We start from the raw sequence: 21,338 nt of genomic DNA, 5'->3' as shown, positions 1-21,338 counted from the left end.
AGTGAGGAATAGCAATCTCAGGTACTGTACGCCATGCCGGCCCATGCAGCGGCACTCAGCGGCATGCTGCGGCTCTTACCACTGTCGATCTCGCACATGCCGTACCCCGTGGCTCCTCGCACTAGATTTCCGTCCACTTCGGAAACTTAACCACCCTGCTCCGCTTCGCGCCGCACGATCCTACTCCTTTCCCCCTTCCTTCCCCATCTTCCCCTGTCTCAGTATCAGTGCAAGACTCTCAGCGTCATCGTACCGCGTGAGGCCATCTCGCAGATCTACCGGTACCGCACCGCCGACATCGGCTTGTTAAGCCAGGTGAAACGACCCTGTCGATTCCGGCGAAAATTGGGGTCTGGCCAGACCGTAAGGACACAAGAGTGGGGCACAAAGGCAGCGGAGCATTTGACAATTATTGGCTCGGCGACTTTGTAGATGTCAGGCGGACCGGCGGCATATAGAGAGAACTCGCGCAGCGGACCGGCCAAGGCTGACCGGTGCTGAAACATCCCCCTTCGCCCGCATCCCCCCTCCCTTTCGCTTCCCCTCTCCTCGTCCTCACGACACATAATCTCAACCTTGCGTTTGTCTATACAACACAAAGGTGTCCTTCATACTCTGCTTCTCTTCTCGTACCGGTACCTCGGACCGTCGCCCGCCCGTCCTTCGCCCCTGGCAGCTGCCGCCTAGGCCTTCGGCCCCGAATCCCTCCCTCGTCCTTTAGCGCGGACCTTGCCAATCCCACCGTATCGCGCCATCACATCAACAAAGGGGGTACACAGCGACAGCGTAGCCCCTCGACCCTCGCCACCTATCATCTACCTCATCACTCCATCAACAGCAACACCTACGTTCAACGCGCGTCACTCCCTTCACTCTCAACCCCATCTCACCTCATCAGACACCTTCTCGACGTCGTCTTCTTGGTCCTTTATACCCCGCTTCACGCGGTCGCCCATCACTCAAAGCGGCTTCGGCGCGTATCCCGACCCAAGATCTAAGGTCCGACCGTCTCTTCGGGCGCAGGCACGAGGCGTCGGTGATATACCCTTGTGTATCTACAGCTCCACCTTCCATCGATCGCTCAGCCTGCCATGACTACCTCTGGAGGCAGGCGGTACGACCTTGATCAGCGGCAGAGCGCCAGCGGATCACAGCTATCCGCGCTTCTCAATAAGTCAACCCTGCAGTCGCCGCCCGCGCCCGACTCGCATCGACGTCCTGAGCGGGGATACGACACCGCGCCTGATCACCCTCGGCAGGTACAGCGTACTCTTCCTTCCCCTCAACTCCCTCCTTCGGCCGCCATGCAGATCCCTCAGCGTCCACATCGCGACTCGTTCAACTTCACTTCACCCCTACAATCCACATCACACTCGGACCGCAGTCCCCACTCTCATCCCAATGATTCGCACCCTCGCCACCCTACACTGACACGACACGAGTCATTCTCTTACCCCTATCCATCGTCTTCATCCGCTTCGGACAACGCCCGGCCTCGTCCTCCGCCGCTCCGCACCGCTCACAGCGCGTATGCCTCGCGCGTCCAAGGCCCTCAAAGCCCGACAGACGAATCGGGAATGGGTCTCATCGAGGAAGAAGACGGAAAGCGAGACGGTGGCGGAGTGGACATGGAAGAATTGACGACCAAGGGGAGGAAGAGGAAGCGGCTTGCGAAGGCCTGCAGTGCCTGTCACGTAAGTCATCAGGGATGCATGCGGGGCCAGGAATGTGGAGTTTGGGCGGAGGTGGTCGGGGATAGTGGGGCTCGATTGAGGGTCAGGCTGATGAAAATCAGAAGAATAAACGGCGATGCGACGGATTCGCCCCTTGCTCGAACTGCGAGTTTTCATCAAGACCGTGTCTATATCTCAACGCGATGGGGGAGACTATACCGCCTCCGAGAACACGGGATGGATCTGGCCAGTCTGGCGGTGCTGGTGCTGCTGCGGTCGGCGCCGGGCAGAAGGGAGGGAGCAAGCCCATGAGCCAGACGGGAAGCGGACATGGGAGTCAGGGGCAGAGCAGGACGAATGGTCAGGACGGCATGTCTGGGATTGAAGAGCAGAGGGGTTTCTACACGGAGCGCGAAGATGGACGATACGATGTTGGGCGGACTGGTTGCGGCGGGAGGATGGGGATTGCGGCGCCCGCGGAGAGGAGAAGGACTGTCGTCGAGGTGGTAGATGAGGATCCAATCCTGAGTGCCGAACTAATTGATAGTGAGTGGGATCAAGTAGTCATGCGGGCAAGCGCTGACGGCCAGCTTTCTTCCGCACCGCTTCTCCCTTCAACGCCATGTTCCACCCCGCCACCTTCCACCACCGCCACTACCTCAATCAGACGGCTCCCATCCTCCGCGACGCCATGTACGCATTTGCCGCCCGCGTCGCTCCCTCGCCGGCCCTCATCGCTTGCTACCCTCCGAACCACCCGACTTGGCTCCGCGGCGAGCTCTTTGCCGAGCGCGCCCATGCCGAGGCCGAGCGGATCGTCGCTGCTCGGGCTGAGCAGAACGAGTCAGATATGACTGGTCAAAAGAGGGGGACATGGGAGGAGCTCGAGGAAATCCAGGCGTTCTCCATCCTGAGCATATACTTTGCGTGTCTCCGCCAACCCGTCCTTGCGCTCTTTTATCTCGACACGGCCATCGCCATGCTCCGCCCCTCGACCAATTCGCCTATTCCCCGCGCATCTGAGCTATCAGCAGTCGAGCAAGCGACGCTGGGAGAGAGCAGGAATCGAACGTTCTGGCTCGTCGCGCTGCATGACCTCTGCGCGGCTGCGAACGGCCGACAGCGGATGTTGGCGTATAGCGAGATGGAGGGGATACCGCTACCGGGTGGCGAGGGTTGGTGGGTGCGTTTTGGTGGGGCTGGGCGCGATGCGAAGGAAGGAGAATGGAGGCAGCGTGATGGACTTGTTCCTGGGTCTGGCAACTGGGCAGGCGATGAAGGACAGGTCGGCGAGCTAGGCCATGTGCTACGAATCGTGAGTGATCTGGCACTGTGATGGCTCGAAGCTGATCTTCAGCTCTCGATCTTCAGCGACATCATGGCGGTCGCGAATGGTGGTGGTGCGGGATCGAAAAATGTCCGTCTTACACCATTACACCAGCATCAGGAAGCTTTGAAGGTCAGCCTGAATTACCTCGTCCATTTACTCTGCTGACCGGCAGTCCTGGGCACAGAGCCTCCCGGTACATCTCCAGTTCGACGAGCACAACCTTTCGACCTCTGTAGCCCAGCTCAACTCGCCCTTGCCCCACGTCGCGCTCTCGGGCTGGGCTTTCGGCTACATGCACGCCGTCGCCGAGTGCGGGATGTTCTACCTCCAAGCGGCGGTGGCTCAGCAGCCTGGAGCGAGCTGGACCGCCCAAAGGCAGAGTCAGGCAGTCGACAACATCGCGGTTGTACTGGATGCCATGGGCGAGAAGGGTCGTGAAGGTCCATTGCGTATGTCCTCGCGGATCTAGAATGGGGCTTTGCTGATTAGCAGTGATCTTCCCCATCGCTGTCGTCTCCAATTGGCAGGATCATCTCCGCAGCACGCTCGCCTCCCCTACCCCACAACAGCTCTTGCTGGACGAGCGCCTGAACACCTGGTGGATCGAGGCAAAGCAGCAATGGGGTGTCGAGCGGGCTCAGGTACTCGACCGCGGCTTCTATCCCGGCGCACAGGGATCCGTACTGTCTGGTTACAACGCTCCCGAGCGGAATGACCAGCCCTACCAGAGAGGCAGTGCTGTCTTGCACGGTGCCTCATACGGGAACGGAAACGGTCTTCGACTCGCGCCCCGCGGCTATGAAGAGCCGTCCACTTTGCAGCAAGGCTTTGTCCAGCAATACGATATCGATCGGTACGACCGGCGATACTCGGACCAGGACCGCGAGTATGAGTATCAGCACCGTGCGCGCCAGTCCCTGGATGCCAGCCAGAAGCGGGACCGGCCTAGTCCATCCTCTTCGCACCATCTCCGGCATCTCCTGGATCCATCGCCTGTCCCCATGTCTTCTGGTGCGGCGCTCGGACTGTACGGCGCGGCAGAGACCAGTCCGCGGGACCTGCTGTCCAGCTCCCAGCACCGCAGGTCCCCGGAAGTATACCTCCAGACGAACCCGTACGCCCGGTCCCGCGCTCACACGTCCGAAACCCATCCGGGATCGTACCATCTCTCCCCTCCCGAGCTAGGGCACTCATCGTCCACGTCCACTTCCCTCCTCCTCCCTACCCCATTCTCCAGCCGGCCAAATCTCCCCCCACTCCCATCGCACGGCGCTCGGCCCAGAGCGACCAGCTCGGTCTTGCCATACTCGATCACTCGGACGCCCAGTCCCAGTGTGCCTCCTGCCAACCTATCCACCAGCGTAGGCGGCGGGAGCAGCGGACAGCGGTATTACCCAAACCAGTCCTTCTCTGGTCGGGAGGGAAACGCGGAAAAGACTGGCGGGTCCGACGTGCCAGTCTCGGCTTCGTTGGCCGGCGCGGGCGGATTCTATCTCCCTCCTTCGGCAGAGTTGAGGCAGCTTAGGCGGCTGGATGAGGTGCCTCGGCTAGGTAGCGGGTCGGCGGGCGGTCTGGGCCTGGGCCTGGGGGTATCGAAAGGGTGGAGAGATGGCCCATTCTCCCCTCCACGTGATAGCCACGGTTCCAACCCCTCAAATGCGGCCGGAGCGGAACCGCTCGGTATTGCCGCGCTCATCTCGGCGGCGGAGAGCGAGCGGGAGAAGGAGGAGAAGCGGCGCGAGAGCGAAGGGAGATTGGCGGAAGAACAGCGACAGAGCCCTGCTGGCTCTGCGCGGGATGGAGCGGAAGTGCCAGTGTAGAGATGCGTGAGGAAATGGACGAGGCGGCGTCAAGGCAGCAAGCGGCGGTGATGGCGTAGAATGGGAAAAGGAAAAGGCAATGGTGGAAAATGTAATTGGTCGAGCTGAGGCAGCTGATAGTAGTGGCAGCGGGGAATCCATGTATAGTAGTCAGCCTGTCGCATTGGTACGGAATCTTAGATTGCCAGATGTATTTCGTACGAGCACACAACACAGATAGAGATATTCAGGCAAGATCACAAGCTTTCATTATAGGTGCTTCTGAAGTACAATGCTAATGCTGTCATCACCGAGATCTACCCGCATCTTCGGCCGCCGAGCCGCTCAGACCGACCCAACCGTCCCCGGTCCAGACGGCACCCCCGCACTCCCCCCTCCGCCCGTCGAGTGATTGTCCGCCATAGACCCCGACTGTGGTAGAGGCGGCGTATTCGCTCGACTATCCAGGACCTCTGCACCAGGAGGTGGAGGCGGCATCTGTACAAACGAGATTGCCGAGAACTGCGGCGTCAGCCGAAGGTGATGCTGGAGAGCGGGGGAGGAAGATACTGACCATATTGCACCAATCCCGTATCAGCTCCTGGTCCGTGTCGGTAGCGCCGGTATGGGTACACAGAGCACAGGCGATATGGAAGACTTTGGCGCGCACTGACTCGCCGTTGGATGCAAGGTCTTCGACAGGGATACTACGGGATCAGCTCATACTCTGCACAATTGCGGTAGCGGGAACTGACTTCATCAGGAGAGAGTGGATCTCTCTTGCATTGGCTTCGCGCTCCCTCGCCAGCTGATCTTCGTCCACATGAAGCGCAGCTCTCAGATCGTACTATACCAGTCAGCGCTTGATTTCAAGTCCAATTCCGAACTTGTCGACTCACCAGAGCGAACTTTGCGATCGCAGCAGTAATCAATATATTCGCCCTCTGCATCGCAAATACCCTCCGTCCCGCCTCGTCCGGATGACACATCGGATCCTGGATCGCCGCGGGCATCTCGCGAAGCACAGCATGGAGCCGGTCTTCCGCAGCAACGGTCCACTCGGTCCCGACCGTGGGGACCTGCATGGCGGAGAGGACGAGACGGTGGTGAAAGAAGCATTCGGAGAGGATGATGAAGATCTTCGAGAGGCAGACGAAACCTGCGAGCACAGAGGTACGGGAAGGAGGTTGTGGGAACATCCCTTGGGAGGTGATAAAGTCATCGTCTGTTCCTTCGGGAAGGGAGGGTACGCCCTGATAGTCGTTGATGAGCATGGGAAAGCCGGGAATGGCGCGGGTTCTGAAAGTCAGCTTAGGCTCAACGGGCGAATCGGCAAGTCGTAATTCACTTGTCGCTGGCGTATAGCTGCCAAAAGACCCGCCGTCTCAGCTGCACCTCGATAGCGTCAAGACCGAGCGCGTTGGTCTTCGCATCGCTATGCAGACCCATCGAGAAGGCGAGCTGGATAGCTTGACCGACTCGCGCTCCGGCGGTATGGCCGAGGCCGATCGAGAGGAGGTAGAAGACATCGCTGATGGGTCAGTTGAGCACGGGACACATGAAAGAGTGCTAAACTCACAAGATGATCGTGGTGATCTGGGTCAGGTTCGTGGGCCCGTAGTATGTCCGCTGTAGCGCCTTACAGGTCCGGTGGCATCTCCGTTGCAGGCGCTTCAGGCCTTCTATATCGAAGTTCTCGTTGACGAGCCGGCTTGTTGGGAGCTGCGAAATCACATAGGCGACTAGAGAGTCAGCATGACCTCGTCCTGGCCGACCTCTCGAGCTGTCCCGTACTGACCTATACTCAGCAGCAAAGCCCTAAAGTCCATATCCTTCTTATCCCTCCTAGTCGCCAGATGTTCCGCAAACGTCGGCCGGTGGACAAGCGGTAGAAGAGGGTAGAGGTATTGGAGGAAGAGCGAGATAAAGTGCGATATATTCGCCCAACTCGTCACATCCTCCAGCTGTGGTTCGCGCTTCATCGGATTAAGAAGGAGGTTGAGACTTCCGGATACCGGTACGCCGCTACTCCCTGACCCCTGCAGATTCGCCAACAGATGCTCCGGTGACTCTAGCGAGAGCAGTTGCGCCTGGTCCGAAGCGAATCCGCCTACACCTTGGCCTTGACCGTACACGTTGCCCGAGGTCGTACCGGGATCTATCCCGTCAAAGGAGGACGAAAAGCCGGATGGATCAAAGATGCTGTCGAGCCAGTTGAGGCCTGGATCTTTGAACCCGCCGGGAGAGACGGCAAACGAGGAGTACGGTTGTCGCGAAGGTGGGGGATGGGAGTAGGCGGATGGCTGAGCGTGGTCGAATTGTGATGAGGATGGTCTGGCGTTGGCACTCCCGCTCATACGTCTGAAGCCGAATGAGTCAAGTGAGGGATCGAGGGGGAACCCCGTAGATGAGGATGAGCCGGGCGTGGGAGCGAAGGAAAAGTCGAAGGGTAAGCTCGGGCGATGGTAGTGGGTATGAGAGTGGGGTTGAGAGAGGTCCGAGGGATTCGCCGTGGTGGGGTAGGTTGGTTGATGAGGATGATAGACTGGATCCCCTGTCTCCGTCTTTACAGCCATAGCAAAGCTACCCAGTCAGCCGATCTCCAGACCCGAGATCGCGGTTCCACACACAGGACCAACAGGGCGATTCAGGCACTCACGTGTTCTTCCGCCCCGGCTTTTTCTTGACATACAAGAATAAACAGTCCAGTCCCAGCTTGGTACACCCCTCACAGGGCTGCAAGGGCTCCACATCTTCATCGAGGACGCACTTGATCTACACGAAGGGAAAAAAAAGCATCAGCTCGCACCTTTCACGGGGGATTGATGATAACGGGGCAATGAAGGGGTATTGTGGGGACCCAGCGGGGTCCAGTGGATCGCCAGATTGTGGTCTGTGGCAATGACTCACCTTTCTTTTTCGACAGTTATCGCATGTCCGCCCTGGGGCTGGCGGTTTCGGACGTGATACCTCTGGCTGTTCAGTCATTGGGGCGAGGTGTATAGGGTGTAGATAGTGTATAGTGGAGGAAGGTTAAGGCGGATAGGCGGGCGAATGTGATCTGCACGATCTCCCGGCTACTAACGAGAAGCGGGAGAGCGGAAGCAAATTAGGCATTAGGAAATAGCTTCAATACATGCAACCATTAGCAATTGACTGCAGCAAACAATTCTATTAGGATTCCTAACTGAACTAGAGTATGTATTGTTACTGTGACCTTGCATCAACATATCTCACCTTTGTTATACCTTTGCTCCTTCCGACACCATGTCCTCCTCGGATGTTCGCGCCATCCTCGACCTCCCGCACGCCTCCAGCTCGTCTGCGGCTGCCGGACCGAGCAGGAAGGCGTCACAGCAGATCAAAAGGCCAGAAGGCATCTCGCGCGAAGTATTCGCTTTGATGGGCAACAATGCTGCATCCATCATGCCATCGTACCCTTCAGCGGCCAGATATAAGGCTCGGCCCGTGCCTTCTTCTCAAAAGACGAGATGGTAAGCTATTGCTATCGATACCCCGTTGCGGAAGGAGAGCTCATCAATAGGGAATGGTCCGCCTTCAACCCCATGCCGAGCGAAGAGCGACCACAGGTTCTGCATCACTGGCGGAAGTCGGTCGGCGGAGACCCCGCGCCTCCACGAGGTGAGCAAAGTCACTTCGAAAGCTGACAGCCAGAGGAATACTTTGCGACCTTCAACTCGTCTGGCCCATCCGTCATGCAGTTCAGTCAGATGGAGTACGACCAGCACCTCAAAGACTCGGACTGGACACAACAGGAGACGTCGTATCTCTTTGCCCTGCTGCAAGAGTACGATCTGCGCTTTGTGGTCGCTGCGGACAGGTACGCATACACGGATACGTCAGTGCCGGGCGCTACCAAGCGACGGACGGTCGAGGTGAGTTTGTTGAATTCCCACTTGATTCGAGCTGATCAAGTAGGAGATCAAGGACCGGTACTATACCATTTGTCGTCGCTTGATACGCACAAGGACAGCTTTAGATCCCCAAGCGCAACAGCAGCTGCTACAAGCCTATACTTTCGACAAGTGCAAGTCGTCTCTGTTGCCCTTCGGAGTGCAGCTGATACGACAGCTCGAGAAACCAAGCGCAAGCAGTATGCGTCGGAATTGTTCCACCTCACTGCTGCCGAAATCGCCGAGGAGGAATCGCTCTACCTCGAAGTCAAGCGGATAGAGCAGAATGAGAAGCGGTACCGCGCGGACCGCGACGCACTGCTGCGGTCGGTCATGGGGCTGGACAGCGGGGTGGTCAACCTCGACCAGGCAAACAGCGAGGGTGTCGTCGGTGTGGATAGGGTGAGGACATCATTGATGCCGGTGTTTGGACGCAAGCTGATGATCAGAACAAGAAACGAAAGCGCCTCGAGGAAGAGACCAACGCTACTCCATCGACTGTCTCCGCCTCGACCATGCCGAAGAAAGCCCGTGAATCTGCTGCTTTCGGTATGTTTAATCATGCGACGAGGAAGCACATCTGGCTGAATCTCAGATGTCGCACACTGCATCCACCGCTCCGCTGCCGCCTCCGAGTCGACCTACGCCCTCGGTCGCCACCCAGCACACGTTCCCGCCTTCCTCCGTTCTAGCAAGATCCCCATACCCAAACAGAACGCCTCGATCCGCATCACCGAACTCCTCTCTGAACTGGGTATATCGGCTCATCGGCTCGTCATGCCCACCCGCGAAAACATCGAGATCTTTGATAGTCTCTTGGCTGCGGCGGGTGGGCTGATCGATATGAAGCGACAGGTGGATAGGGTGGAGCAGGAGGTGAGGACGCTGAAGGCGCAGCTACCGGGGTACATACCGCCAGTAGCCGGACGGGTGAGTCGGATAATCGCTGGAAGCTCCAGGTCAGGATGCTGACTCGCGCTAGCCTGCTCGATCTGAATCGGTGACGTCCACAGCTACAAGCACTACGCGGCGCAGGTAGTTGGTGTCCGATAGCAGGGCCTGCTCAACGGGACAGAGGAGATGTCGAGCGCAGAGGAGAAATCCCTATCTGCTCCATTCGCTACGGTGGCTTTACAGCTTATATCATGTGATCATGTACGCCCATATCTGCGCCCTCTACGTAGCAGCGCACAGGGGCCAGGGAATGCAGCTCGTGCATCATAACTTCACCACGCTTGCACATCACTGCGCAGGGCACCTCTGAGTGCAGGGGTCCTGTTACGTAAATGCGCTGCAGCGAAGGTGGAATTTTGGATTTTGTTGACCACCTCCCATACGCTGCTTCCCCATCTCTGCGTCTCTCACCTCCCGCCTCCACAGATATACTGAGTCATACAGACACAATGGCAGCAGTCATCGAAGCGGGACCCAGCCGAGCGGCTTCCGGCTCGGTCGAGCCCAGCACTTCCAGCTCCGCCTCCACCCTCCTCCGGACCCTCAAATCCTCCCAGCTCACACATGACGAGCGGATCGCTACTGCCCGTCAAGCACTAGAGGAGAGTAAGATCCCACGAGCGGTGGAACTGGTCAGGCAGTGGATTCTGGACGAGTGGCTCGCTCCTAGCAAATCGTACGTCTCAATCCTAGCTCCTTCGTGCCTGTCGCTGATCTTCAGTTCGACTGCACCGAGCATAATACAGCCGGTGTACCACGACCTCTTCGCGCGAGTCAACGGTCCTGCTTCCTCTCCACCATTTGCGGTCCTAGTACGCTGCATCTCGGAGCTCGAGAAGCACGCCACACCCATCCGTGATGCCCCCTGGGAGTCCATACGGACGATGGTCGTCTCCCATACTCAGACGTCGACGTACGCGCGATGGGTGGAGCTATGGGCGGGTCTGGTGGCTTGGCTAGCGGCGCCTGGTGTGATAGATGGAGCGAGTAATGCAGAGGTACAGCAGGGGAAGGAGCTGAGCGATGCGGTATTCCAACATGTCGCCGAAAGCTCGGATACTGTTCAGGCGGAAGCTACTGTGAGTCCCCCGTCTTTGTCAAGCTTGGCAGCTATAGCTGATTTCCCAGTCAATACAAGTCCTTGTCAAGACGATCCCTCATCTGGCCACTATTCTCTCCCGCCAGCCCGCCCTTGGCGAACACCTCTCCGTCTCTCTAGGGGAGATGCTCCGCTCTCTCCCCCCTGACGCCCTAGACCAATTCCTTCTCCCCTCCTTCTCCCCCTCGCACACTTCCATCGCGCACCTCCTCCCGCTCCTCCTCCGCTGCCTAGCCGACACTCGCTCTCGCGCCCGATACACTATCTTCAGCCAACCTAGCAGCAGCAAGGTGGCGTACGAGACGCACATCGCTACAGCGATGCAGGACGCGCTGTATCGGGATTTCGCGCAGGTCATGGCATTCCTGGAGGGTGTGGCTGTGTCAGGGGCGGCGGTGGGTGATGTATGGGAAGCGAGGAGGGGGTGCTGGGAGGAGATCAGGAGATTGGATGTAAGAATAGAAGGGCAGGAGAGGTGGAGGGTGCTGGTGCTCGAGGCGGCGAGGGGCGCGAGGGCGGTTTTAGCGGGGAAGGATGAGGGGGCGGTCAAGATTTGTCTGAGGTTACTGGCTTGTCTGTCAGTGCTCGACTATGATGCCGCCGGGGTGTCGGATGTGGTAGTGCAGCTGTGCCTACAGGTAGGTCTATCAGCTTTCGAGTTTCGTGATCTGGTAAAGCGGGGACCAGCTGATGTCCAGCAACCATACCTCTTCTCGGCCGAAGGGAATGACCTTCTCCTCGCTCTGCTACATCACCACCGCCTAATCCGCGCCCCTGCTACCTACATCACCCTCCTCTGCCGCTGTATCTCCACGTCCTCTCCGACGACCACCGCCGGCACCACCGCAATGTCCACTAATAGCAACATCTCCTCTACCCTCCTCGGCGCGATCCACGAGCTCATCACGTACGGCGGCGAGACACATCTCTGCTGGCGCACCCTCATCTCCACCTCGGAAGATCTCTTGGCTCGTCCGGAAAGCACAGGCGGCTTGAACGCATTCGCTGGTCTGCTGGCCGCTCTGGTTGTCTCCGGATGTCCAAAGGACGTTCTGCTTGAACTGGGATCTGTTTGGACGTTGGACAGCAACGCCCTGCGGGCCATCGAGGGCGGCAAGGCCGGGAAGAAGGGCAAGTCAAAAGCCGCCTCTTCGTCAGAAAGGGAGGGAAGGCTATCCGCGCTCCTGATAGTTCGGTCGGCAGTGAGGGGTGAGGTTGAGAAGGGGGTCCTAGAGGATCTAAAGGCGGCAATGAAAGAAGAAAGCATATCTGAAGAGCTGGATATCGCGATTGTAAGTCTTGCCGGAGAGATGGGTAAGGTGGAGGGCTGAAGCGCAGTGTCGCTTCTTGCTCGCCATGCCGATCGAAGTCTTGTCTGAATCGAGCATCATCGATGCCTTACTCGCACGACTAGCTCAATCGGACTCCAGTGCTGAGGCTTACTGGCCACTCATCACAGGGTCTGTTATCAGCCGCTTCGAGTGAGCTTCATAACGTTTACGGCTGCTGGACACATGCTGATAGCTCCAGATCTCATACCTCCGATACCCAGCTCGAAACCCTCGGCCAGGCCTTACTGGCGCACTCACCTGCTTCTCGGCAATTATGGCGCACCACGAGTTTCTGGGAGCTCACACGTTTGACCAAGACTCTAGCTCGCCTGGCTGTGGCAACCGAACTAGTCGACCCTAGTATCAGCTTCGCCCTTCCTCACACCCTACAGACCCCTGCAATTGCCAGTCGACTACTAAAACAAGCTGGACAGGAGGCGTACACATCGGAGATGGTAAAGCTGTGGCTGGAGCAAGCTAGCGCCGAGGCTTTGGCTGTGAGTCTTCGAGTGAGCGGCGAGTGCGGTCAGCTGATGTATCAGGGTGTGGCGGTTGATGATGTCCTCGTTGCGATGCTTGATCATACGCGGAGAGAGCTGTCTCGCGTGATAGTATCGCGCGTACTACAGTATGTCTGGCGGACTTACGCGCGGCCGAGCTCAAACCTGTGCTGACTTGTAGAAACTCGCCAAACAAATTCCCAGAATCCCTTGTTCAGCTCATCCGCGCCGTTCGGACAAGATTGGAAAGTGGAAAACCCACGCTCGATAGCTGTGCGGCCGCGATGCAGACTGTGTCCCTCTTGACAGGTCGGAAATGGGCATCGTGAGTGGACGTGCCCAGGGTGTTTCGCGGCTGATCTAGCAGTATTCCAACCGAGGGACAGACCGACCTAAAGCAGATCGCGGCTGTGTCAGCCAAGGCTCTGCAGAAAGGTTTCAAGAAGAGTCCAGAGGCCGATGTCGAAGCGAAGGGGAATCTCTGGCTTGACTTGCATGCTTTCTCAGTGTGGTCTAGCGCTGAGCAAAGTGAGCCCGACAATCTGCGGGTAAATTCAATCGGGCTGATGTCTAGCATCCACGGCTCCCTTCCCCGAACAGCTATTGCACTCGATGCTAGCCAATACATCGTCCAACTCGACCCTGGTCCTGCGGTTGATAGCGGCCAAAGGCGATTCCGAGCTTCTTATCGCCACATACCTCTTCCTCCGTTCCCAGACCAGCGCATCGATTGCTACTGTTGACGGAACGATGTCGGATCTCATCCAGAGTGCTAGCCCTGACATGTACGCTTCATTCTGGCAGGCAGCGAGGGGTTCGGCTGCTGGCGGTAGTCTGCTTTCTCTGTTGCTGAGCAATACGCGCGAGGGTGAGCCAGCCCCTCCTCGCCGTTGCAACGTAGCTGACGAGGCAGGATCTGGCAAGGTGGTACGTGGTCATCTCGGACCTATTCTCGCCAGTATCCAGGCCGGACCCGGAAACCCAGGAATACTGTCTGCTCTCTGGCGTCATCGGGTATGCCTTTCCTCGCTGTGATCGATAATCTCATGCTGACTCTACAGGCGATCCTCTTTGACGACGGCCAAGCCATCGATTCCTGGGTCACATTCAGCGGCATCTTCCTCTCCTCCCCTTCCAGCGAGACCGCCTCGGACCTCCTCGACGCTGCCACCTCATTCACGCAACAACGAAGCGATCTCCTCCCCTTCACATCGTCCGCCATCGCCTCCTCTATCTGCTCTGTCTTCACCTACCTCCGGGGCCGCGTCGACGTCCCCCTCGCACAGAAAGTCGCGCGGTTCCTTGATTCCCTCGGTCGGGGTGCGGGAACAGTCACTATCGGGAAGCGGAAATCAGGAGGCGACGATTCGACAACGTCCCGCCAGAAAGTAACGCGCGCGATGGCACGGCACGTACCTGTCATTCTGGTCGCGTATGCGCGGGCAACGACGGATCCCGTCCGGAACATCTCGGCCACATCCCGCCGGGTCATCGATGGGAGTCTGGCAGAGCTGTGCATGTCGACAGACGCGGCGACGGGCAAGGCGTTTGATTCGACGGGGTTGCCGTATGGCCTCGGAGAGGGTTTGGCGGGCGAGGCAGAATCGGCGGTCTGGGCGCAGATATGGCGCTCGTGGAAGAAGAAGAGGTACACTGGACAGGGGTAGGCGGGGCGGCTCTGGATATGAGGGTGCATTTGGCATGGATGAAGATTGCATAGATTGTTAGATGTACAACGAGAATTGAGGGTTTCCTCCTCGCTCTGTCCTGACGCCAACGCTTGGAGCTCAGCCTAGCCTCTCCCTGATCCAGGACCTAGACCCGCAAATAGCGTATTCAGAATCTCCTGCTGTCGATCACCTGGGGGAGGGCGATGGCCGTACCCCAGGCCTGGTGGGCCCATGGGGCCGGGACCAGGACCCAATACGTGCTGGGGAGGGGGACCGGGCATGTGATGTTGCTGCTGCGACTGGAAACCGGGCGGACCAGGATAGTAACCCGGCGGCATGGGCGGACGGCCATATGGACCCATGTTCGGGCCTGGACCCATACCCATCCCGAAACCCGGAGGCGGACCTTGCTGCTGCTGCTGCTGCTGCTGGGGCGGAGGAGGGGGCATCATCATGTGCGGTGGGAGCTGGTTGTGTTGGTGCTGTGGTGGCTGCTGCTGCTGGTGCGGGCGGGGAGGGCCGGGGTTGTAGAGCTGTTGGAGGAGGGCGTGGGGGTTGTTGTGGTCGAAATGCTGCATTTGGGGAGGGGGAAGGAAGGGAGGTGGAGAGACCATCGGGTGGGCCATATGAGGGGGTTGGGTGTGGTGAGGCATTTGGGAGGGATGAGGGGGTTCGCGAGAACCTTGGTCAGACTGTGGATGTTAGTACTATCCTTTCTGACCGATAAGTCCGCGCTCACTAGTGATAACAAGCCCATCAGGCGTGAAGCGTGATCGTCCGCCTTGGGTGGTGGCGCAGATGGAGGCGGGGCTGGTACTGCTACAGCCGCACTCGCAGCCGCCGCGGCCTGATCCGCCGCAAAGAACCGCTGGAACCGACTCGCGAACGCCGTACTTGGTTCAGGCTGGGCCACCTCAACCGCCTCTGGCGCCTCCTGTATGACCTTGTTCGGACGGAGGTAATCGGCATTGTTGAAGACTTTCGGCTTGACTTCGACAGGCGGAGCAGGTGGTGCGGCCGGATCAAAGCGCCAGCGCTGACCCAAATCCCTCTCCTTCATCTGCGCCTTGTGCTTCGCGATCATGTCCTCGCCGGGGACAAAGTGGATAAGTGGGTCGTGCTGTACCACAGCGGGGTCTTCGAGAGCCGCATCGTCCATCCATGCGGGCTCGGACTCGTCTTCGTGGTGCTGCCGCGGGGCGGGGTTGTAGTTGTCTGGTGGAGTCAGCTCTCATTACAGCAGAGCGCTTGGAGGTAGCTCACCTCGCCTCCACTCGCCTCGATTGTGGTTGTTGTTGTTATTCTGGTGATGATCGTTCCGCGGTAGATTTCGCTGACCCCCTCGATCTCCTCTATTGTCCCGACCATCTCTCATCTCCCGGTTATCCCGTCCATCCCGCCCATCCCTGTGATTCATATTCTCCCGATGATCATTCTGCGGCAGTTGTCCGCCCACCTTGGCAACCAACTTGTTCATTTGCTGCTGGATTGTCATCTCGCCTGATGGTGTAGAGTCGTTCTGCCGGCGCAGACTGCAGAGTCAGCTGACCACTCCAGACAAATTGAACCAGCGATCACGTATGTGCTCACCCAATATTCCTCCCTCCGCCTCTTCCTATCCCTCTTCCTCCGCCTATCCCACCGCCGAAGCCGAATCCCTCCCCAAACCCACCCGCGGCCCCCGCACCACCGCCTCCACCTCCAGCTCCTGCTCGCCGCGACGACGCCCCTCCATGTCCAATAGCTGCGATAGCTGGATCCGCCAGATGAGCACTCTTCGTCTCTGTTACCTTCCTATCTCATCAGCCCGCGCCCACACCGGCTTCCATGACCCTTAATCCGTCCCAAACGCACCCAAACCACGTCTCGAGCGGTACCAGGTCCTTTGGCCTCTCCCATCCCCTCTTTTCGCACTTCTTCGCAATGCCCAATAGCTTCTCCCGGGGATAATACCGCAACTGCCCGCTCTTGGTCGGTTTCGACGGTGTCAGGCTCTGCGCAACGGCAGTAAGCGAGTTCTCGGGCAGGTCCGGGGAGAGCGGGGCGAAGGGATTGGAGTTGGATTTGAGCTTGGCAGGTTTGGGCCGAGGAGAGATCCTTGAGGACGCGGAAGCATGCGGTGGGGAGACTGGAGGATCAGCGGGGTCGGTCGAGAACGTGAGAGAAGGACGGGACTTGCGAGCGGGCATGATGGGTGTATTGGAGCTTCCAGGATCGAGCGTGGGGCTGATAGATCGATATCGTCGCTGATGACTCAAGCTATTCCTCAAGCTCGTGATGCTGTTTGAGTGGGCAAGGTGTCTCGCTGCTGATGAGAGGATGAGCTATAGGTAGAAGGGAAGGATAGGGAAGGAACGCGGACGTGCACCACCACAAACGGTGATCGCCGGGCTCTTTCCGCTTCCGACGGAACTTAGCTTGTGAGCAGTCCGTGCGTTCCGAAACGTCATTTCTCGCTCACCGATCTGCCGACGTCGACCACCTCTTACCGTATCTCCTCAAGCTCTGTTGATAACTCGTAGTAGCAGAAGCACAAGTCTACCGGTACAGCATATACAGCTCGCTCGCCGAAAACCAAATAAAAAAAGTCTAGGAAAAATGCTGTCAAGAGCTTCTCCTCTCGCCCGGTCGGCCTTCCGATCGGTGAGCTTGAGAGTCCGACACGCTTGGATGAGCAGAGCTGACAGAGCCAGGCCCAGCCCGTCGCACGTCGTGGCTACGCTGGCGCTCCCAACGCTGCTGCCTCAAGTGAGCTTGAGCGTCCGTTTTTAAGGCCAAGCAGCTGACTTAGCAGATACTCCCCTCTTCCTTGGTCTCGCTGGTCTCGCCGGGCTTGGAGGCTACGTCTACCTTCAGCGCAACCCCTCCATCGGCGCCAAGGCCAAGTCGGAGCTGCACGATGCCAAAGACCAGGCAAAGAGCAAGTTTGAGGATGTCAAGGGGGACGCAAAGGCCAAGTTGGACCAGGTCAAGGGGGAGGCCAAAGCAGCGACGGCCACGGCGTCTACTGCTGCTGCTGGGGCGTTGGTAAAGTAAGTCTGTCGAGTATTGATCTCGAAGTCTTAGCTGACACGATATAAGGGACGCATGGGTGCCATTCAAGCTTGAGTCGGTCGAGAACTACAACCACAACACCAAAATCTACCACTTTACTTTCGGAGAGGGGAACGAGAACAAGTCTCGAGGCGGAGAGATTCCCAATGCGCTATTGGTGCGCTCGCCGGAGGGAGATGGAGAGGTCAAGGATGCCAAGGGAAAGCCTGTCATCCGGTGAGCCTGACTCGACGAAGATCCACAGACTCAGAGGACACGGAGAGCTGATGAACAGCCCCTACACTCCCATCTCTGGTAACGACCAGAAGGGTGGTCTCAGCCTCATGATCAAGGAGTACAAGGTGAGTCATATCACTCCAGGGTTGGCCTTCGCTGATGATCAGGATGGCCTCCTCACCCCATACATCAGCGCTATGAAGCCCGGATCCGAACTTCTCTTCAAGGGTCCTATCCCAAAGTTCAAGTATGAGCCCAACCAGATCGACCGAGGACTTTGCGTTTCGGGTGGCTCTGGTGTCACACCGATGTACCAGCTCATCACCCACTCGCTGAGCTTGCCGGAGGACAAGACCAAGTGGACCTTGGTCTTCTCGAACGTGACCGAGGCCGACATTCGTGAGTTACTGCGCTAGTCCTTTACTGCTAGACTCAAGCTCATATTCTAGTCCTACGTAAAGAGTTTGACGCACTGGCCAAGAAGAACCCGGACCGCTTTGAAGTGAAATATGTGCTCGACAAGCCGCCCAAGGGATGGAAGGGCGAGACCGGCTTCGTCACTCCCGAAATGATCTCCAAGGTCTTCCCGAAGGGCGACGATCGGGTCAAGGCGTTCGTCTGTGGTCCTCCCCCACAGGTCAAGTCGCTCGCTGGACCAAAAGACGGGCCGAGGCAGGGTGAATTGTTGGGCGCGTTCAAGGATCTGGGGTACATGGCGGACGAAGTCTTCAAATTCTAGACTTATCTAATTACTAGACAATATATACTATTGGCACTTTGCACTTTGGTCTCGCAGGGCCAGCTGCCTCAATCGTCAGCTCCCTCGATACTCAGATATAGCGCTCAACGTCAACCTTATAACGTCGCGAGACTGGCCGCGCGAGACTATAGCCGTCGAGCCGGTCTGCCGGTAATTACGCGGACCGGGCAGGGCTGCAGGGCGCGCACAAACCCAAGCCGTTGGCGATCCTAATCTGTCTTAGTACCTCCCATCATCCTCTAGCAATCATGTCAGTCCTACACGTCCCGGGCGCCAGCTTGCAGCAATCCGGTGGTCAGACCGAAGGGATGTCGAGAAAGAACGCAATCATGGACAAGTCCGATCAGCTCTGCTCCTCCAGTCAGTCCCCCCTCCCCTCCCCAATCAACCTTACCTGTCCGCTGACCCATAGTCATGCTAGCCAAGCCGCACTCCTCCTCTGGGATCCACCATCACGCCACCCAAGACACCATCATCTACGCCATCCGCGGAAACGGCTCCATCTCGTTTGCGGACGGCCGAGAGCGGGTGGACCTGAAACCGGGGGACTGGGCGTTGATTCCTGCGAATGTGGAACACAAGGAGATGAACGACGGGGATGAGGAGGTGGAGTGGGTGATTGTGAGAGGTGGGAGAGTGGCAGCGGTGGAGAATGTGGACGGATGGAAGGGTGCATAAAGGGCAGGGACAGGGTCTCGGGGAGAAAGGGGTGGTGTTGAGCACTTCGCGCGTTTAGGTTGTCATTCGTATGTATCTCATCGGCAAGGTAGCTGGTCATCGGTTGAAAACGACTGATATAGCCATTCCTTCGACTCATCGCTGGACCGGACTGCATTCCATCTATTCTATGATCTATGACGAAGAGAGAGGCTCTAAGAGCGGAGAATGGGGAAGGCGGCGATGAGACGACAGGACAGTCTACTGAGAGCCCTCAGTCTCCTCCTGGATATGCTTGGAGCCGTGCATGCCGGTGGTGTCCCTGCTAATCAGCTCTGTTCATCCTCGCATATCTTCCACACTCACCATCCATTAGCCTCAAGGTACTGGGTGAACAAGATATCCTCGTCCTCGAGCTGGGCTCGGCGATTAGGGACGAGCCACATGACCCACACCGCACCGAGCGCGCAGATACCGGAGCCGACGAGGAAGATGGCTTGCTGACCCTTGATGGGCGTGGCGAATTTGGTCTGGATGATGGGGAAGATCTGGGTGCCGATGGCCGCGCCGGTCTTGCCCATAGCAGCTGCGAAGCCTAGGCAGTGTCCACTGATCGTTAGGCAGGCCAGACTTGATGACTCACCGGATAGCGGTCGGGAAAGATTCGGAGCTGATGACAAAGTTGTTGTTACCAGGACCGACTGAGAGGAAGCATTGGAAGAGACCAAAGAGGATAACGAAGGCGGCGAAAGCACCAGTTCCGCCGGTACGGAGCGGCTCCATGGCGCCGCCGATGGTGAAGCCGAGGACGGCCACGACGACCAGGCCAAAGGCGTAGGTCTGACGCGGTCCCATACGGTCGATGAGCAGACCTAGGTGTCAGCGGAGCATGTGAAGGGGGTTGGGGACTCACTGCCAAAGATAGCACCGGGGAGGGCGAAGGAGTTGACCAAGGTGGACCAGCCGTTGGTCTGCAAGAGGGACTGATTGGGCGCGAATCCAGCGACGATGGTGGGAGCGAGCAGGTTGAAGGGGTACACGACCATATTGTAAAGGAACCAAACCCCAGCGCAACTAGATGATCAGCCACACCCAACGAGGATCTAGGTGAGCTTACCCAGCAAGAGACTTCCAGTACCGCTTGATAGCCAGCTTGTACGGGAAGCGCCTTCCTCGTACACCGTGCTTCTCAAAGAGCTTTGAGTCGGCCATCCTCAATCGGAAACCAAAGACAGCAAGGGGTAGCTAGCGATCAGCGATGTGTTGAAGCGGGATCTCATGACCAACTCACAACGCATCCCACACCAAAGCTGATCCGCCATACGCCATCGCTGGGACGACCACCGTAAGCGGCGAGTACGACGAGCACAACTAGCGCGCTGCCGACGAAACCGGAGATGATGGCGACATTGGTGGACCAGGCGACGAGCAGGCCACGACGGCGACGCAACCTGGCTGTCAGCTGACTCCTCAGAACTACAATGGCTTGCTCACTCGGGGACGTCATCCGCAGCTTCGATAGAGGAGGTCGTGCAGACAGCATATTCGCCTCCAGCACCGACACCGGCAACACCTCGACCAATCTGTTTGTCAGCGCTTCCCTAGTCAAGACTCACAATCATCATCCAGAGCATGCCCGTAGTACTGGTTCCATGCGCGGCGGTCGCCAAGACTACTCCGCCTACCAGCAGGAGAGTACAGCCAATGATACCCCATCTTCGCCCTATCCTGTCCGAGGCAAGACCGAAGGCCAGCATACCGATAATGTCACCGACGAGAAGAGAATTGCTGAGTCGGGTCCGCATCTCGACAGTCATCTCGACGGGGTATAGGGCGGTCAGAACGGTATTGGTATAGGCTGGGGTCAGCATAGCCTGCGATTTGACTCACCTGTGACTTGGATATTGTATCCATCTGAGAAGAGGGCGACACCCGCGACGATGACTGCCAGGAGCTGGGTGAATCGTGTCTTGGTGCCCGGACCCTTCTCGAGCTGGTCCAGAGGGACCTCGGGAAGCGTGCCATCTGGGTTACCTGGGAACCCATCCAGCTCCTTGGACGGCGACTCAGCGGTCTTTTCGTTCTTGTAGGCGGTCTGCATGATGGTGAGTTGTGGTCAGGACGGGTCAGCGGAGGATCAGTGCACATCTTATAGAAATTCTTCCCTCAGTCAGCTCGCCAAGTCCAGCAAGAAATTTGCAGGACAGGGTCGCGCTCGGGCGACACGTTCTTTGCGGCTCGACCAGCCGTAGCTTGACTGGGGCGTCGGAAGATAAGAGGAGCTCTGCTCAAACAAGAGGAGATGCAAAGAAGGTGATGATCGGACACATGGGTCGACAGGCACAATTCCGAAGGTGTCTTTACCTCCGAAACCCGAAACA

At 58.1% G+C, this 21,338-nt stretch overlaps 8 protein-coding genes across 8 annotated transcripts; 5 read left to right on the top strand and 3 right to left on the bottom strand.

Annotated features, from left to right (window-relative positions):
- Positions 1 to 1,304: 1,304 nt before the first annotated feature.
- MKK02DRAFT_24938 (uncharacterized protein) lies at positions 1,305 to 4,823 on the top strand (the record flags this gene model as incomplete). Its single annotated transcript, XM_053086956.1, has 8 exons — positions 1,305 to 1,694; positions 1,796 to 2,046; positions 2,131 to 2,219; positions 2,264 to 2,988; positions 3,031 to 3,132; positions 3,176 to 3,452; positions 3,496 to 3,688; positions 4,088 to 4,823. 8 exons carry the CDS (start codon positions 1,305 to 1,307, stop codon positions 4,821 to 4,823), a joined length of 2,763 nt encoding a protein of 920 aa, XP_052946795.1.
- A 324-nt stretch (positions 4,824 to 5,147) lies between these two features.
- Positions 5,148 to 7,378, bottom strand: MKK02DRAFT_45728 (uncharacterized protein; the record flags this gene model as incomplete). The annotated part of the gene is made up of 7 exons (XM_053093580.1): positions 5,148 to 5,324; positions 5,377 to 5,509; positions 5,558 to 5,649; positions 5,702 to 6,101; positions 6,151 to 6,333; positions 6,382 to 6,544; positions 6,601 to 7,378. 7 exons carry the CDS (start codon positions 7,376 to 7,378, stop codon positions 5,148 to 5,150), a joined length of 1,926 nt encoding a protein of 641 aa, XP_052946794.1.
- A 691-nt stretch (positions 7,379 to 8,069) lies between these two features.
- MKK02DRAFT_26456 (uncharacterized protein) lies at positions 8,070 to 9,688 on the top strand (the record flags this gene model as incomplete). Its single annotated transcript, XM_053087196.1, is given in 7 exon segments — positions 8,070 to 8,296; positions 8,347 to 8,444; positions 8,478 to 8,698; positions 8,742 to 8,854; positions 8,878 to 9,109; positions 9,124 to 9,265; positions 9,312 to 9,688. 7 exon segments carry the CDS (start codon positions 8,070 to 8,072, stop codon positions 9,686 to 9,688), a joined length of 1,410 nt encoding a protein of 469 aa, XP_052946793.1.
- Positions 9,689 to 10,119: 431 nt separating this feature from the next.
- Positions 10,120 to 14,267, top strand: MKK02DRAFT_45726 (uncharacterized protein; the record flags this gene model as incomplete). Its single annotated transcript, XM_053093579.1, has 12 exons — positions 10,120 to 10,346; positions 10,392 to 10,749; positions 10,799 to 11,407; positions 11,468 to 12,061; positions 12,108 to 12,250; positions 12,300 to 12,597; positions 12,643 to 12,728; positions 12,782 to 12,925; positions 12,968 to 13,128; positions 13,175 to 13,468; positions 13,514 to 13,614; positions 13,662 to 14,267. 12 exons carry the CDS (start codon positions 10,120 to 10,122, stop codon positions 14,265 to 14,267), a joined length of 3,621 nt encoding a protein of 1,206 aa, XP_052946792.1.
- A 125-nt stretch (positions 14,268 to 14,392) lies between these two features.
- MKK02DRAFT_45725 (uncharacterized protein) lies at positions 14,393 to 16,459 on the bottom strand (the record flags this gene model as incomplete). The annotated part of the gene is made up of 5 exons (XM_053093578.1): positions 14,393 to 14,962; positions 15,010 to 15,485; positions 15,534 to 15,802; positions 15,861 to 16,064; positions 16,125 to 16,459. 5 exons carry the CDS (start codon positions 16,457 to 16,459, stop codon positions 14,393 to 14,395), a joined length of 1,854 nt encoding a protein of 617 aa, XP_052946791.1.
- A 409-nt stretch (positions 16,460 to 16,868) lies between these two features.
- Positions 16,869 to 18,279, top strand: MKK02DRAFT_45724 (putative cytochrome-b5 reductase; the record flags this gene model as incomplete). The annotated part of the gene is made up of 7 exons (XM_053093577.1): positions 16,869 to 16,913; positions 16,964 to 17,018; positions 17,065 to 17,302; positions 17,352 to 17,540; positions 17,599 to 17,665; positions 17,708 to 17,939; positions 17,990 to 18,279. The coding sequence occupies 7 exons, from the start codon at positions 16,869 to 16,871 to the stop codon at positions 18,277 to 18,279; spliced, it is 1,116 nt and encodes a 371-aa protein (XP_052946790.1).
- A 269-nt stretch (positions 18,280 to 18,548) lies between these two features.
- MKK02DRAFT_45723 (RmlC-like cupin domain-containing protein) lies at positions 18,549 to 18,978 on the top strand (the record flags this gene model as incomplete). Its single annotated transcript, XM_053093576.1, has 2 exons — positions 18,549 to 18,660; positions 18,713 to 18,978. The coding sequence occupies 2 exons, from the start codon at positions 18,549 to 18,551 to the stop codon at positions 18,976 to 18,978; spliced, it is 378 nt and encodes a 125-aa protein (XP_052946789.1).
- A 341-nt stretch (positions 18,979 to 19,319) lies between these two features.
- Positions 19,320 to 21,058, bottom strand: MKK02DRAFT_25720 (major facilitator superfamily domain-containing protein; the record flags this gene model as incomplete). The annotated part of the gene is made up of 8 exons (XM_053087080.1): positions 19,320 to 19,566; positions 19,601 to 19,829; positions 19,871 to 20,031; positions 20,075 to 20,202; positions 20,249 to 20,408; positions 20,452 to 20,540; positions 20,574 to 20,815; positions 20,848 to 21,058. 8 exons carry the CDS (start codon positions 21,056 to 21,058, stop codon positions 19,320 to 19,322), a joined length of 1,467 nt encoding a protein of 488 aa, XP_052946788.1.
- Between the last annotated feature and the right edge of the window lie 280 nt (positions 21,059 to 21,338).

Source organism: Dioszegia hungarica (assembly GCF_025882075.1).
Source record: "Dioszegia hungarica strain PDD-24b-2 chromosome Unknown MKK02contig_8, whole genome shotgun sequence".
NCBI lineage: Eukaryota > Fungi > Basidiomycota > Tremellomycetes > Tremellales > Bulleribasidiaceae > Dioszegia > Dioszegia hungarica.
Note: the sequence above shows the minus strand (reverse complement) of the source record. Positions and strands in the feature narration are given on the sequence as shown.